This window comes from Temnothorax americanus, unplaced genomic scaffold (assembly GCF_048541705.1).
Source record: "Temnothorax americanus isolate GAGA-0224 unplaced genomic scaffold, ASM4854170v1 Scaffold13, whole genome shotgun sequence".
Lineage (NCBI taxonomy): Eukaryota > Metazoa > Arthropoda > Insecta > Hymenoptera > Formicidae > Temnothorax > Temnothorax americanus.
The window spans coordinates 4,279,981-4,296,879 of NW_027509264.1; the positions used below are offsets into that span (position 1 = coordinate 4,279,981).

At 35.2% G+C, this 16,899-nt stretch overlaps 1 protein-coding gene across 4 annotated transcripts; it reads left to right on the top strand.

Annotated features, from left to right (window-relative positions):
- The first annotated feature begins 1,747 nt into the window (after nt 1-1,747).
- Syt1 (synaptotagmin 1) lies at nt 1,748-16,892 on the top strand. Of its 4 annotated transcripts, none has more exons than XM_077400128.1 (10): nt 1,748-2,179; nt 6,809-6,959; nt 7,187-7,312; nt 7,707-7,852; nt 7,940-8,032; nt 8,156-8,350; nt 8,575-8,751; nt 8,986-9,237; nt 9,550-9,777; nt 10,060-12,554. In XM_077400128.1, the coding sequence occupies exons 2-9, from the start codon at nt 6,812-6,814 to the stop codon at nt 9,742-9,744; spliced, it is 1,332 nt and encodes a 443-aa protein (XP_077256254.1). In that variant the 5' UTR covers nt 1,748-2,179; nt 6,809-6,811; the 3' UTR covers nt 9,745-9,777; nt 10,060-12,554. The 4 variants fall into 4 exon arrangements, with proteins under 4 accessions (XP_077256254.1, XP_077256253.1, XP_077256252.1 ...); XM_077400127.1 differs by lacking the exon at nt 10,060-12,554 and adding an exon at nt 13,754-16,892 and having other exon boundaries at nt 1,749-2,179; nt 7,934-8,032; XM_077400126.1 differs by having other exon boundaries at nt 1,749-2,179; nt 7,934-8,032.
- The last annotated feature ends 7 nt before the right edge of the window (nt 16,893-16,899 follow it).

Sequence of the window (16,899 nt, forward strand, 5' to 3'; positions counted from 1 at the left end):
ACATTTCAAAATGGAGGAGGTCTCTGATGTAAAATACGAATATTTATAATTATAGAATAAGATCGCGGAGTTAACACACCGCGTGTCATTGACATATTTTTCATGATGACTTTACGTGAGCTACGTGTGTGAATTTTTTATCTGTCTATAGGCAAATCAAACATACGGTACTCTTCAACTCGTTGCTATTTCAGGCGAAGAGGCTTACAACATATAGCATGGCAGTTGTTGGCTAGTTGTGTGTGTGTGTGTGTGTGTGTGTGTATTTGAGAAAGAGAATGGAATAATGTTACGAATCGATTTATTCTCTCCAATCAGAATGTCTCATCTCTCGGAAAGAATCGTCGCCTCTTCGTTCGCGAGTTCTAGATTATATTCGCGTTTGCTTGCGGTCGATAACTCCTGCACATCGTTGTCAAAATTGCTATTTCGAGAATTTGATACGATGTACGACACATTTTTAACGACAAAATGGCGTTCTCTTTCGGGTAGGAATAATGGATTTTGAGCAATTATAGAAATCACACCGCATCTTTTATCAGACGTATTGAAATACAATTAAGATTATACATTTATGAGTATTAAATTTCCATGTGTGTTTTGTATGAGTAACAGTCCGTTTGAATTAAGATTAATTTTGCCTCGATAAGAAGAGAAAAATATTATAAAATAATGTTCCACTGATTATATTTCTTTGTTTCGTAAACGTTAAAGGTATGGGGTATGGGTCACTAAATCCAGGGTATGCTGCAGAAATAGTTAACGCCGCGGAGATTATTGTTAAGCTGTTTGAGCTCGAATTTCTGCAATTATTTTCTCCAAGCTCTTTTCTTTTGCATTACTATGTGGAAGGATTATTTGGCTTGAGCGTGTCTTTATAGAGAGATATATGGTAAATATACCGTAAGATTTCTGTTGCGATAAATCGATTTGGGCATGCGCTCCATCGCATCGGGACGCATCTCGTCTCGCGTGTTTTATGGAAGCGCGGCGTGTGACTCTGACTACGCTTCTTTCTGTTTTGGCAACAAACTCGGTACACCCTACACCCTCCACCTTCCACCCTCCTCATCAGAAAAGGAGACCGAGCTGTTTCATATACGATATAATATATTTCATTCCCGTATGCCATATATGCCGTATACGATTTGATTCTTAGAAATTCAAAAGAGATGACAGAGTTATCAAGCATGACCCTCGGAATCATAATTAATACAGTCAATTAAATTACAATTAAAAATAAATACCGGAAATTTTGTGTCGTTGCACATACTATATACACGCTCAGGTGAAGAACCGTCCAAAATCAGGATAACCAGTATACTTTATATTGCCTTGGTCTCCATCTCTCGTGGACATTCGGATGTGCTCTTTTGCCCTTTTCTAACACATTGTCGTATCAATAAGAAACAAATAAACCAATCTTTGATTAAAAGATCGTCCGGTAGACTGACGTGTCACCAATAACCGACAACTATCATCGTCATTGTCGGAATAGCGATAATATTTAAGAAGAAAAAAAGAAAGCTGCTTCACGTCAAACGCCCGCGCGTGCCGATGACGTCGTCGTCGTCGTCGTCAAGGGTTGGAAGCCAGGTTCAGGGGTGCGGGCGAGGGGTAACGAGGGTACGACGCAGAGCGTCGGCTCCGAGCGGCGCGGCGCGGCGCGGCGCCGGAAAACGTAACGTGTTTTATCGATTTACGTCGGCGGCCATACTCGCATTCGCCAGTACCGGTCAGGCGCACTCGACTCTTCGTCCTACTGTCGTCGTCGTCGTCATCGTGGTCATCGTCGTCGTCGTCGTCGTCGTCGTCGTCGTCGTCGTCGTCGTCGACGAGAGACCGTCGTGGTGCACGGCAGATAAGGATTTTCGCCCTTTCGATCTTTCGTTTGTCGGCCATCGTCGCGCGGACGACGCAGCGCGATGCGTCTGTAATACGATCGAGAGCACGAGAGATATAAATCCGGCCCGAAAAATTGTAAAATCCGTAAACGTATCCGTGTTGTTCGATATACGCGATACGCGCGAGTCCGCAAGTAGTTACGGGCCGAGTCGAGGCCTCCGCCGCCGCCGCCGCCGCCGAGTAACGCCCAGGGGAGGAAGCAGCTCGAGGAGAGAAGAGAGTGATAAAGAGGGAGAGAGGGTGTGTGTGTAGAGCCGACGACAGCTTCCGTGTCGTGAGTACCATTCCGGATCAACGAAACTTCTTTCCGCGTTTGGCCATCTTACCGGGATAAATCCCTCATGGCGGATGTAAAATTAGAAATCGATTACCCTTCGCGCGGATATAATCGGTAACCACCCCCGCGGCCCTGGTCGGCTCGGCAAACTCGGTGTAAATCGATGTCTTTAATCGTTACCGTCGTCAATTGCATGGTTTATTTTTCGTTCGACGAAATAATCGTTTCCTGCCCCTGCCCCTTTTAGAAATGCTATACTCGCCGATCAATCTAGGTCCCTTCTTCTTTCACGTCGTCGTTCTCTTGGATTCCGCGGCTTTCTTCCTTATTAGTCGCAGGATATGCGTTTCCATACGTATAACGATCCAAGGATCAAACAAATTACGATGAATTAGATACTTAAATTACAGCAAATTATGAATCGCCGTAAACTCTCTTAATCTGGAGAAAAAAGATATACGCACAAAGGTTGCGGTAAATGTGGTAATAAATTGCAGATGGAGGAATTTATTTTAATATAGCAGAGCACTCGAAATTATACATTTAGATTTAAAAATTTAGAAATCTTTACCTCAATTATTAATTATTGTTAACGTTTGTAATAATAGCGTGCAGCTAATAAGAATGTGATAATGTGAAAAATAAATATATCTGCGAAATTCTGTAGCAAGAAATAAGATGAAATGTCTAAAAATTTACAGTGTAATCTATAAATTTATTTTAGTGTATTTCAAGGTTAAGATGTATACGTATAAAAAGAAACTGTGCTTTTGCCACTTATTATAATATAATAATATTGTTCGCGATACTCGCAGAAAGCACTATTGAGCATTGAAACTTTGACGTTCAATTGTCGTTTTAGTTTTATATTAAGTATCGCACACACATAGTTTTCTCTCTCGAGACTGTGCGAGAATCATGATTTTTAAAAACTCGGAATGCGGGTAAATTAGAGGACACTAATAAATGAGCTTTTCGAATGCTTTTTGAAAAGTCCGCGCTGCAGAGATCTGTACAATTATTTTGATAGATTGATCAGTGCAGATTTTAAAAAATCGGAATGTATTAGCGCGCTATATCATTCTTCGTGTTAGAGGTGGAACGTTCGTTTTTTCCCTCCCTCTTTCGTAACTTACAACATTTTTGCTTATACTGTATCGGGGATGTTCGTTTATAAAAAGCACGTTGGATACTTGAAGAACGATTGTATAGTAAAATTATCTTTGAGAAGGATGTAGACCAACTTATGTATATTTGAATGGCCGTAATTTCGATGAGAAAAGATACTCTTAGCATTCCGTTCTTTTATTACACATTTTTGATATCTCTGAAATCTGATGTCGATCCCCCTCCTAGGAGAAGCACGTGGAAGTCAATATTCGCTTTTTATTCGACCCCTTTTTCAAGATATATTAATTATTTCTCTTGCTGTATGCTGCGCTTGCTTTTTATTCCAAGTAGCTCATATAATTGTATATTAATAATATTGCCTTTTTTTAGATATTAATATACAAAATGTATCATAAAAACCGAGGAGAAAATGACGTGTTCGCGACACATTTATATTTATCGTTGTTTCTTAGTTATTTATAAAATTACAATAAAAATAAAAATGATATAAAAAATAAGAAATATATTATTTTTTTTTTAATTACGTTTATAACACGTTGCAAAGAGAGCATCTAAGCATTTCTCAACTATAGTGCTCACTTATTGTCAGTTGTATGTACACATCTTGGAAAAAATATTTAGTTCATGAAATTTATCCTCTTCTTTAAATTTCTATCATATAATTCGAAAGTGCTCAAGCAATGCACTTTAAAATTCATTGACATTTTCATTATGATTGTAAATTGCACTTATATATTATACATGTGCATGTATACTCGCTACTCGCGGTAGTTTGATAAGAGATGACATTTTACCGTTTTAATATATGTTTGCATTTTTCCAACGTTTTAAACGCCTGTCGAGCCAAGTGTCATTGACAAGTGTCATTTCAGTAACTTACGGAAAACATCTGTTGACGTTGGCACGTGAAGAGATGCAAAAGGAGAAAGTGTATCGCTTATAAGAGTTTACCCTCGAACGAATCGGTTATTTCGGGAAGGTATGTGCGTGACATTAAATGAATCGATATAAACTTTCCAAACTCCTATTACGTCGTACAGAAGAAAAAAGTTGCCATACCTTATCCCTTATTGCAACGCGAGTAAAACTTGTTATATCTTTTTACTTTTATTATTGATTTTATCAATGACAAAATATAATATCTCGAAATGAAATATCATTCTATATATAATTGAGAAATGTATACAATATAACTTTACATATTATACTAATATAATATGTCTTCATGCATCATATTTGGTTTTCAATATGTGTTACTTTGTCGGACTTTAATTTTATTAGAGCCATCAATGTGAGCGATCGTTGCGAACGATATCACTCAGCCAGCTGTCTATTTATCAGTACCAAGTTATATTGATTTGCTCTTTAAATGCGCTCGATTACGCACACGCGCGCATCTACGGATCGAGTCGTTTAGGCATGTTCAGAAATTTCAATTAACGTATAGCCTAATCACATGAAATTTGAATAGATTTTAATCGTACCTGACGATAGAGGCTGATTCGAATTTATAAACGAGATACAAAAGAATTTTTGATTATTATTTTTCTTACTTTTTTTTTATCAAAGGGCAGGTTATATTGGAGAAAGCTATTTAAAAGAGTTTCTTTGTACTATAAAAAAAGAGAGAGGGAAAAATACTTTCTAGATGCAAAGCGAAAGACACGCTATTGATGACAATAAATTTTTCCAGGGATGGTAAAATTAATATTTGGTCGGATGGATTTTAACTACGAAATAAATGGCGGAAGTATATTTTATACTTTTTGCAGGTTTTGAGCGCGAGCGTGCAATAAATTCATTCTTCACGCTTGAAATAATTTTCAATACCGTTACAAAGCATTTTTTCGCCTGGCAAAAAACGATAGTGCGAATTTTTGTGCGATAATTTAAATTCTGCATAATATATGTCTTCTATATGTCTGCATAATTTATGTCTTGTGAAATGTAAATAAAATTTTCCGAGATAGTAAATAAAGAAACGATTAAAAAGGATTGATATAATTGAGCGTAAATTTATAATAAAAAATTTTAATGTCCTTTTTTTAAAATAATTATAATCCAATGACGGTTTCTTTCACTAAGAAAAATATTATAAAAAAACATTTAATCAAATATTAATCTTTTGTAGAATTTTCCGTAAAGAAAAGTTGATAAACGAAAAAATAAATAATTCGTCTCTTTTAATTTGAATAAAGAAGAAAAACCTCTTAAGAAAAAGCTACATAGACGCGATTCATACAATATATATTTATATCTTGAAGAAAAAATGATACGGAAAAAAGTTAAATGGCTTAATGATATTTAATAAATGCAGCGAGCAATATTTTTCTTCGCGTAAATTAATTTATCCCATGATTTGGCGTGTAAAAAATTAAGTAATCGAAAAGTTAATATTTTATAAGACTTGAGATACGTGCAATGTATTTTACTTTATATTTTACTCTGACAATCTCATTCGAGTTTCCCTTCAGTTTCGTTTCCTTTACTTTTTAACTTGTGACTCTTTTATACGAAATCTTGGAATTTTCTCCCTCTCTCATCGTAACTTCCTATTTCATCTCCCTTTATTTCTTTCGCCCGTCGTTCAGTTATGGATTGGTGCGGACGAACTCCCACGCGCTGCTCGATAATACATCGCCATGCGCGCGGTAATGCATCGCTTTTATACCACGTTTGTCTCCTTTCAGCCCTCTCTGGCTCTCTCGGCAACCTCTTCGTATAGAGACATTGTTTTTCTGTCGACGCACGTCGACGAGAGACGAGGCGTTTAAGCGCCTCTCATTGTCAGATGTTCTGTCCGGTCGTTGTCGTGGCTTTGTCAGAATTCAGAAGCATTTAAGGCGTGATAATGCAAGAGATATTTCTCCCCCGAGTAAAAAAGAATCACATAAGGTTTCACTCTCTTTAAATAATTTCCTCTTTGAAAAAGTCTCGTCGTGTTAAGACGTTATTGTAAAGGGCTGCGGTTGCGGTTGCCCTTTATGAATGGCTACTGTTTACACCGCAATGCTATTTTTTACTTTCCATGCGATAAATGGAAAGTATAAGTGCAGGCGTCTGTCACGCGTGTCGCGCACAAATATATAGCGCTATATTCTCCTCAACGCTCTTGAACACTCGTCGTGTTCAAAGCCAAGTTTTTCAGATACGCATGCGGCTTCGACTACCGTGCGCGGAAATGCTCTCGTAGTAGATTACGAAATCTCGAGCAGCGTCCGCTGTTGGTTGTTCGCGTGTCATCCTCCATGCATCGTTGGTGCTTCATTAGTTCTTCATATCGCTCATTAACTCAATCTGTTTAACTTATATGAGACAGATAAGATTGAATTGTCTCAATCTCAACATTGCTTCAATATTATTAAATTATTGAGATGGTGGAATTGTTATTGCAGGAAGAATCGCCTGAATATTTACTGTGTAAAACGTAGAACAAAATAAGCCTGCCTTGCGGAGTATAATATATGGATTTATAGTAATGTCTATTTCATGCAGAAAATGCACGTCAAAAGAGACACAAATGCCGCTAAAGAGCGTTACGAAGGAACGGAACCGAACAGTGATGCAACCACGTCGGATGCAGACATTGTCGCGGCCGATGACGCAGCCACTGCTATTGGCGCTATTAAAGATGTTTACGATAAACGTGAGTATTACCGTAATCTTTTACTCCGTTTTTTTTTTTAAGAATAATGATCAGTAAATTTTAGCCCCAAGTTTTACCACGTCGCAAATTTAAAGTTTAATTGTTAGCACACGTTAGATGCTTGGCTGCTAGATTTTGAATGCAGACACACGTATCGTGTAATAACTTTTTACGGTTTGTAACTTTTTTCTACCGAGTATTAGTTTAAGCTTGTTATTTGTTTCCAGCAACGGAACCGAATATAAAAATCACATCAGAAAAGACCACTTTCGGAAAGGATTTTCAGGACCTCGAAGATAAATTTGTAGCAAAAACAGGAATACCGTCATGGGGTCTTGTTGCTATTTTAATAGGTAATAAATTATATACGTCTTTTTTCGAAAAGGCGACTTTTAATTGCAATCAATCAACAACACACAATCAATGTTTATTATACAGTTTATTTATATAGATATAGACGGAATAAAGGTTATTTTGTTAAATATGTAACGTTAAATAACAACTAAAATAATTTATTTGTAATTTAATCACTAACTGTATTCTAAAGAAAAGACGGATGAAATGACGAAGGGACATTTTTGTAATATACTCGAGTAAATAAAGTGTGTTTTGTATTTTCAAACGAATTAATCTATATAGATATAACATAATATTATAATATACCTACAATTATGCGTACGTAAAATTTATGCTGAAATTTCATTATATACAATGTGTATTATATTTTTATATTTTATTCCTATATAGGAGTAGGCATAATTGTTCTCGGAATCTGCTTCTGCTGTATACGAAGATGTTGTCGCAAACGACGCTCCAAAGATGGCAAGAAGGGATTAAAGGGCGCGGTGGACCTAAAGTCCGTGCAACTTTTGGGGAGCACGTACAAGGACAAGGTATGTATTCAGTGTGCCGTGACTTGATGTAGATATTAGAAACACCCTCTACACTCGTGGAATCCACTTCGATATGCGAAGGTCCAGCCGGATATGGAAGAATTGACGGACAATGCCGAAGAACCGGACGAAGCTGAGAGTAAGCAAAGCGAAGTTAAGCTTGGAAAACTACAGTATAAGGTACAAACTGCTTCTTAATTATCTTAAATTAAATTATCTTTCATCCATACTTGCTACGTAGAAAATGAAATAAGTGAGCCATCCGCTCTCAAGTTAAAATTTATTAAAATGAATTGATTTCAGCTCGAATACGACTTTAATTCGAACAGCCTCGCCGTAACGGTGATACAAGCGGAAGAACTGCCGGCATTGGATATGGGTGGCACGTCAGATCCATATGTAAAAGTGTATTTATTACCGGATAAAAAGAAAAAATTCGAGACAAAAGTTCACAGAAAAACGTTGAATCCAGTCTTCAACGAAACTTTTACGTTTAAGGTCAGTTAAGAATTGCAATGTTTCGAATCTAATATACTTAATATACTTAATAGATCTAATTAATTTTTTACATGTATGTTTATAGTTTTATGCTATACATATATAATTTTAACGTAGACTACAATCTTTAGAAAACATTTCAAATTCTTTTAATTTATTCGTATCTCTAATTTAAATATGTAATATAATTTGTTTTTAATATTTTTATTAACATATTTGTACAGAGTGTTCCTTATGCCGATGCTATGAATAAAACTCTGGTCTTCGCCATCTTCGATTTCGATAGATTTTCGAAACACGATCAGATCGGTGAAGTAAAGGTGCCACTCTGCCAAATAGATCTAGCGCAAACGATTGAGGAATGGAGGGAACTACAGAGTGTCGAAGGTGAAGGTGGACAGGTGAGTCAATCGAATGACTGATTGTAAGACAATATACATATAAATATAATGCGATATATGTGACACACATATAAAAATAGAATACTGTGTGTGTGTGTGTGTGTGTTTTGATGAATTAATTTTTCCTTTTGCTAAAATAAAAGAAATTCCTAAGCTATAGCAATAATTAGCAATTACAAAATGGATATATTGCACATTAAAAATACATTAAACAGGAATTTTTGTTGTTTACAGGATAATAAACTGGGTGACATATGCTTTTCGTTGAGATACGTACCGACGGCCGGAAAGCTTACGGTAGTTATTCTGGAAGCTAAAAATCTGAAAAAGATGGATGTCGGTGGCCTCTCAGATCCTTACGTCAAGATCGCGTTGATGCAGAATGGAAAGAGATTGAAGAAGAAGAAAACATCGATCAAAAAGTGCACCCTTAATCCGTATTACAACGAATCATTCACTTTCGAGGTACCCTTCGAACAGATACAGGTACGTGAAAAAATATATTTTATTATCATTCAATTATTAAAATTTCAATAATTAAATAACAACTAATTATGTAATTTAACATACTGATATATATATAAAATTTTATTTACTTATTATAATGTAAGAAAATTACTTTAGCATTATGTTAGCGTTATTTTTGTAATAATTGAAGGGTGTGCAGTAACAGTTTAAAATTGACGACGTTATTTAATTTTACATATAATAACAATAACAATAACAATAACAACAATAATAATAATAAGTTATGCTCTTAACATTTTAATAATCGCAATATTTTTTGTGATCTGTCAGAAAGTGCAACTCGTCGTCACCGTAGTAGATTACGATCGCATTGGCACATCAGAACCGATCGGGAAGGTGGTCTTGGGATACAACGCGAGTGGAACGGAATTGAGACATTGGTCCGACATGTTGGCATCCCCCAGGCGCCCGATCGCTCAATGGCACACGTTAAAGGACCCTGAAGATGGAGATAAGAAAGATTAAGAGCGCGTCGACTTTCCAATTAAAATATATACGGTCAGTATTAATGGAGCTAATTATACATAAGAAATGTTTCAAAACAATTTTACTTCTAAAAACAAATTTTCTGAATAATCCAAGATGATTTTACCTTAAGATTTTATAACAAATAAATAGATTCCGAAATTAAATTTAAGATGCGAAGTTATTAAGATTCCGAGATACTTTTCATAATCTCTCAACGCGACTTTTTTCTTATCTTGCCTTGTCTTGTCTTGCCTACTCGACTCTAAAAAGTTTTATGATAAAGATTCTTTGAAAGCGGTCCTCTCTTTACAGGATAATTGATCGAGGGAAAGGGGAACGGAGAAGAGTAAAAGAGATTGAGAGGGGAGAAAAAGAAAGAAAAATCTATAGGGAAAGAGATAAAACAAATCCATATTTAATAGATATTAATAATCTATGATAAACGATAAAAATACCAACCATATGAAGGATTTAACATTAAAATAATATGTTCCCACATGGAGAGTGTAGTGTCTTGTATATATACATATATATCTAATATACTTCTCTCTGTAGATGTAACTTTGAATGATTTCAAGTAACGCGTCCTTTTTGAGATATCAATCGAGCAAAGAAAATATTTGAGATTTGCAAAAAAATATCGACGTTTCAAGGAAATATTTACATCATGTTATCTCTTATAGATAGGCTTCCATATCTTGATTCGTTCGTTTGGTGTCACAAGTTTCCGTAATATACTTTCTAAAGACAGACATCGTTCACGTTATGATCGAAGAAGTATATATATGATATATATAATTGTGTCGTCCGTAAAAATAGCGGCATAATCTTCTTCCGGCGAGGGAAGAAACATATATAGCGACGATAGTGAGAACGTTCACAGTTGTTTTGTCTATATAGCGAAATGATAATAATGAATGGTTATGTATCATCCGGATTCGCAAAAAATCTCGAAATGTGGATTACAATCTGCAAATTGAAGAGCTCAGTAAAAAGGTAAAAAAAAAGACAAAATTACAAAGTTGAAAAATTTTAGGTACTATATTTCAAGCACTATTCGCAAAGGCAAAATTATAGAGAGCTTGGAATAAGCTATAATTAAATTAATATAAAATTGTTTTTTTTTCATTTTTAGAGACATTTTGGGCTTTTGTAGAAAAATAATTTTATATACGTACATTTACGTATTGTCTTGTATTTTTGTCTCTCGCGCCTATTTTTGCTTAATTTTTCTTTTACCGAGTATTTTAATGAAACATTGACGCGGACCGTCGCCGTCGTTCATATCATTTCTTCTCGCGATTAATTCATCGTTTCACTTTGGATTGCTTCGAAAAGAATCGAAATCGCGTCGTACACCGAACTCTCCCGTGCACTCGAAAGGTCAAAGCGCGGCTTGGAGCACATGCATAAACGTCGCTTTAGAGACGATGGACATTTCCGTATTGATCCTCGTGTGCAACAGCGCGCGGTGCGCGGTGCATTTTCGTGCAACGCGCGGAGCAATGCTTTAATCTGCGACGTACCTTCGTGCACTATAGTTAGGCACTTGGATTATGCACCATTTGTACGGAGAACTCACGATTAAGATGAAACGAATAACGTGACCACGTCGGGAGAATTGTCGTTCGATTTAAGTATATCAGACACTGATTCGAAGCACTTACAATTATAGATCCAGTTACTCGCGGAAATGACTTCCTACAATTAAATAAAAAGACACGATTTTGTAATTTGACGATATTTTACACGTAGGAAGAAGTACGCGTAAAGTAATATATATGAACAAAAAGTTAATGAATTTATTATATGAAACTATATATAATTTATATTCCGTTATATTGTCTTTATTATAATATATGACTTTTTATATATTAAATTGCGTTATATAAAAAAGTTATATTATCCGTTATTATTTTATTTTCGTCTATTATAATTTATATATTTTGTTCCATAAAACATTTTCAAAAATCTACATGCGTGATGTGATTTTGATAGACTCACAATCAGATGTTGAATGCAGACGCATCGGCATAAGATAATTTGTTGGGGAAGTTTTATTCGTCTGACAGAACATGTTGATAGTCCGCTTTAATCAATGAATGATCATATTCGAAGAAAACCATGCTGTCCGAAGAAATCGCATATCGCGCCCGCGACGCGATACAATCGCGCGTTAGCTTTTTACGTGTAACTATGCAATTTTCTAATCGTTGTCACCTATTATACGCATACACACATATGGATATGTAATATACATGATATCGTGACTTATATCTGCTGTGAGTTATCGTTTTTAGTCGCATAAATCGCAAACGGGCCTATTCATATTGCAGATTTGCGTTAAATAATCCATTAGTTAACAGTGTCGTCGAATTAAAGTAGCAAACAAAATTTATACCAATATTATTGGATGCTTTCAAGGAGATTCTGTGTGGAAAGACCCGATTGATATAAAAGACAAAAAGAGAGAACGGGAAAGAAATATACAAATATATATAATAGTAAGCGTTGAGTTTGATATAGTACCGAGCAAAATACTAATAGTTCTTAATATTCTAATTTTTTTATATGCAATCCTTTTGTCGATGAAAATAAAGTTCGCTTGATTCCAAAATAAATTTGCAAGTCGTGAAAAACTTTATATGCAAATTTTTGCGATTAGTTGAAATAATTGATTTTGAAAAAAGGGCTGTACATGGTGCAAGATCTCTCAAGTTTGAACTGTGCATTTATTTGTAAATATATTTCAGAAATTATAAGTTCACTAGTTGATCTCTCTCTCGTCGCTTCTTTTCAATTACACATGATTGGTGCAATTTTAGTTTTAATTTTTAAAACCAAGAGAGAAGTTATATATGCGATATCTTTAGTGGTATGATATAATATAAGAGCATACTATATAGCGTCAAGTTGATGATATACTTAGAATGATCAGAAATCCTAGTATATATATATATATATATATATATATATATAAAGTTTTAATTTAAGAAAAGAACATGGCCTTATATATATATATATATATATATATATATATATATATATAAGGCCATGTTCTTTTCTTAAATTAAAACTTTTAATACTTTGTGTTTATATCATGTTTTATTCAAGTTCCTTATAAAGCTCTCTCTCTTTAAAAATATATTTACAGATATAAATTTTACCGTAACTTATTTATAAAAAAAAAGTAAGATTATGAAGCAAATATCTATTAATTTTGTTGAAAAATATGTATACATACATATATGACCGCGCATAATAAAAGGATGTGGTCATTCTAGGTACGACACTGTGGACGCTTTACACACTCATATACACACACAAACATCGCGCCTCTTAATAATATATATAATAATCGAAAAATAATAACGATAAATAATAATAATCACAATAATGTTAACGATAACCGAGGACAGCGAGAATGAACTATTTGGCGATATATCTATTGATTTTAGCTTTGTATCGTAGCGTTTACTTGGTGTATATAAGATTATAATTACGCGTTATACATCTATTATCGTTACAACATGAAGATTAAAGTAATTTATCGTAGAATGAAGTTCTCTTTTGGCGGGGAATGGATAGAGGGATACGCTGCTAAAGCCATTCTTTTTTATGTCTCCCGACGTTACGAAGTTAATCCGTTGATGTAGTATCGATCTGTATATAATATATAATATCTTCTTTTAACGCAAAACTGCGTGAAAATTCAAATTTACCACCGTCGTTATCCACTTTTGGAAAATGACAGAAGCGTAACGTTAAGATTTGAAGATATTGATTTTAAGACATTTTTGTGTTTAATTGGTTTGGAATTTTTTAAATGCCATACACGTATATATATATATATTCAACTCTAATAAATTATTTTAGAAACTTCGCTACCCTTTTTCATTACTTAACAGTTAAAAATTTAATTAATGTAATAAATATAAAGTATATTTTGCAACTAACTGCATATATTTGTGACAATTCAATATACATTTTGCATTCTTATCGTTAGGCCGATGTCCATTCGAAGTGGAAGATCGAGAAGATAAAAGCTGAAATTGCACGTGCGGAATGAGACAGACGCTCGCGCTGATATTGTCATTCGTCGATTAAATAAAATGCCACTTTGCAAATCGTGAAGTGATCGCTGGAGATAAGAAGTCTTCTCCGCAATTGGGTCGATGGGAGAAGACCGATCGTCAGAAAACGACAACGCATAGCATTTATCACGCGTGCAAATTTAGGAAACCGTAAATCTTATCGTCAAACGGTTGGAGTGTTAAATTAACGGGGTGTAAAGGCGTCTATTATTCTCGCCGCGAACGTGTCGCACAGGCCTTGGAAGAAGTTTTCGCTTCTCAGAGTTTTCATCTTATGATCGCGAATCGCGACTCGTCGTCGATCTTCGTCGCGATCCACGCGATTGTAAATCCCGTATTCGTGCGCGATACACCAATATCTCGTGTGTGTTACCGGATTTCGTTCTATCGTTTATTCAGGACCAATTATCGTAAATGATAATGTATCGATATAGTATATGCAAGAAGCACCATTATTGCGCAGCAACGTTGTACTTAAAACACTTTTACGGGAATTCATGGATCAATATATTGTTAAAAAAATCATCGCGAGAATGGCGTTGACCGTTCAGAGGTAACTGCGACACTGTTTTATTTTACTAATTAGTGCAAAATAATTTGTTATTAAAATAGAATAGAATGTTATATTAAGATAGAAAAGTGACAAAAAAATTAAAAAAGAATTGTTGAAATTATTCTTTAATTAAAAACCAGATATTATCTAAATTTTATTTCAAATAAATTTTAAATGCTTTCGTTTGCCAATTTAACTCCAATTTGTTCTGGTTTATTTATTTTTCAAGGAAAAACAGTGCTTATCTATTTTCATAAATGTGAAACATAAGAAGCTGATGGGCACTTCTTACCATTTCGCATCAGAACTTTCGGAGCGTGTGAACGTTGGTTTGTTTGCGATTTTACATCGAAAGTACCGAGCGTTTATTATTGTGTAAGTATGTAACGGTTTAATGTTCTTTCGTCACTTTCAAAGTAATTTCTTCGCTTACAAAACTATTTCCGCCATTGACGGCGTCAACGAAACAGCGACCCCGTCGACGCCATTGCTCGCGAGTTGAAAATTTAGCTAGAAATAGATCTCTCTTCTTTTCGGCTCTGCTTTTTCATATTTAAAGAAAAATAGATATGTTGCTAAGAGAGAGAGAGAGAGAGAGAGCGCGCAAGAAAGAGAGAAAGAATAAGGGCAATATAGAAAGTGCAGCCGAAAGGAATGGATCTTATGTAAGGAAAATCACGTACGTCCTATATGAACAATGTCACTCATTGTATTGACATCGTCATTAATATCGATTATTACCATTTACCATTTACGAGAAACTTATTTAACCAGAAGTGGTAAAAAGTGTAACGCGATGAAATAATAAGAGATAAATAACATGCACTGTGTAGTGTGATAGTCATAGATCGTGCTGATCTTATAGGATCACGTTGGACGAAACGCGCGAATCGTCAGGAAATCACGATCGATCCATTCATTCCAGCAGATTCGTAGAGGAAAAAGAAAGAATATGCACGAGACCATCAGAATAGCAGAAAAAATATATTGCAACTAATATACATATAATCGATAAAGATCCCACAAACTTCCCCCTAAAAAAAGAAAAAATATATCAATCGTTTGAAATCAACAATTCTGAGGTATCAATACTTCTATCATTGATCGTTTGAGTTGATTTCAACGGGAAGATCATCACGAAACGCGAGGGTGATTCCGTTGTGCGGAAATAATTGCGATCCTGCGAATGTTTCGAGTGTATCATGAGCGAAAGGGAAGGGGAGGGGGGGGGAGAGAGAGAGAGAGAGAGAGAGAGAGAGAGAGAGAGAGAGAGAGAGAGAGAGAGAGACAGAGAGACAGACAGATCTCCGTTTAAATAATCGATATACATTAGTGTTAAATCCGCTCATGCACATATATGCCGATTGTCGGGCAACAGCACGTTACACGTAGCACGCACGAAAATAAAAGGATGTAAATAAAAGCGGAAAAGAGCATTTGTAAAACTGTAGTTTAGTCCGATAATGAATATAACGTCCTCGAGATGCGATTGGCGAGTTTATTGAAAGCGATGTGTTTTTACCTCTATTTTCGTTCCACACGCGAAAATAGTCAAACGATGATTCGACAGTGATCTAATATGTTTTGTAACAATTAAATCACGAGCCTTACCGATAAAACTACTTTCTCTTGCTGTCAGCTAAAAAATGTCAAGGGCGATGCAGCAATGTACGATTTTATTGCCAGTCAGTTAGTCAGTCAAAATGTCAGTTTAATAGGCAAAAAAGTTTTAAAAAAGAGTATAATGCATGTGTTTACCAAATCTTGATTTGACATTTAGAACGGTTTCGATCTTCCCATGAGATCTTCTTCTTTATAATTTGTCGATTATTCCTCAATAACTTGATACCGTCGATCGTTTTCTTTTAATGTTTAAGTACAATATTATCGAGCAACTAATTACGTTTTTATTACATTGTAGTCGATCATTGTGTCAATTATGTTGTTATTTGTGAAAAAAAGATTCTTGCACTGAGATTAAATTTCGAAAGAGATTAGTATTTGTCCACTTTTACGGTTTACATTATCGCGTTTTTCACCGTGCGATATATGTACTTTGTTTCTAGCTCGCGTGAAATCTTCGAGACGATGCTCGACGGACGCTACGCGCCGCTCGTCGAACCTCAAGATTGGGGTCGGTGATGATATTTAAAAAATCCGGATGCATCTTTGCTCATCTTCGTATGACTTGTACTTACGTGCGGAGATTGACGTCGCGAGCATCGTGATCGGAGAAAGATCATGTCTCTAGTTCTAGAGAATATACATGCGATAATTATAACTCGCGATGATTCCATCTTCAGAAAAAAAGAAAAGAAAAATCGAGGCCGCGGAGGATCGCCTTCGACTTGAAACGAAGATGTATCAACTTGTAATCATTCCATTGCATATTATACATACTATTTAAGGTTTAGTGCGACAGTATATTGTAAATCTATATAGAAGTTATTACTATACCGTAATAATTATTATGTAATAAATATTGTTGTTAACATAAACAGTCTT

Excerpts from the sequence above, each read along its gene's own strand:
- Syt1 (XM_077400127.1), top strand. The coding sequence starts at position 6,812 with ATGCACGTCAAAAGAGACACAAATGCCGCTAAAGAGCGTTACGAAGGA. Across the intron at positions 8,033-8,155 it reads TTGGAAAACTACAGTATAAG|CTCGAATACGACTTTAATTC; the intron begins GTACAAACTGCT and ends AATTGATTTCAG. Across the intron at positions 8,351-8,574 it reads ACGAAACTTTTACGTTTAAG|AGTGTTCCTTATGCCGATGC; the intron begins GTCAGTTAAGAA and ends ATATTTGTACAG.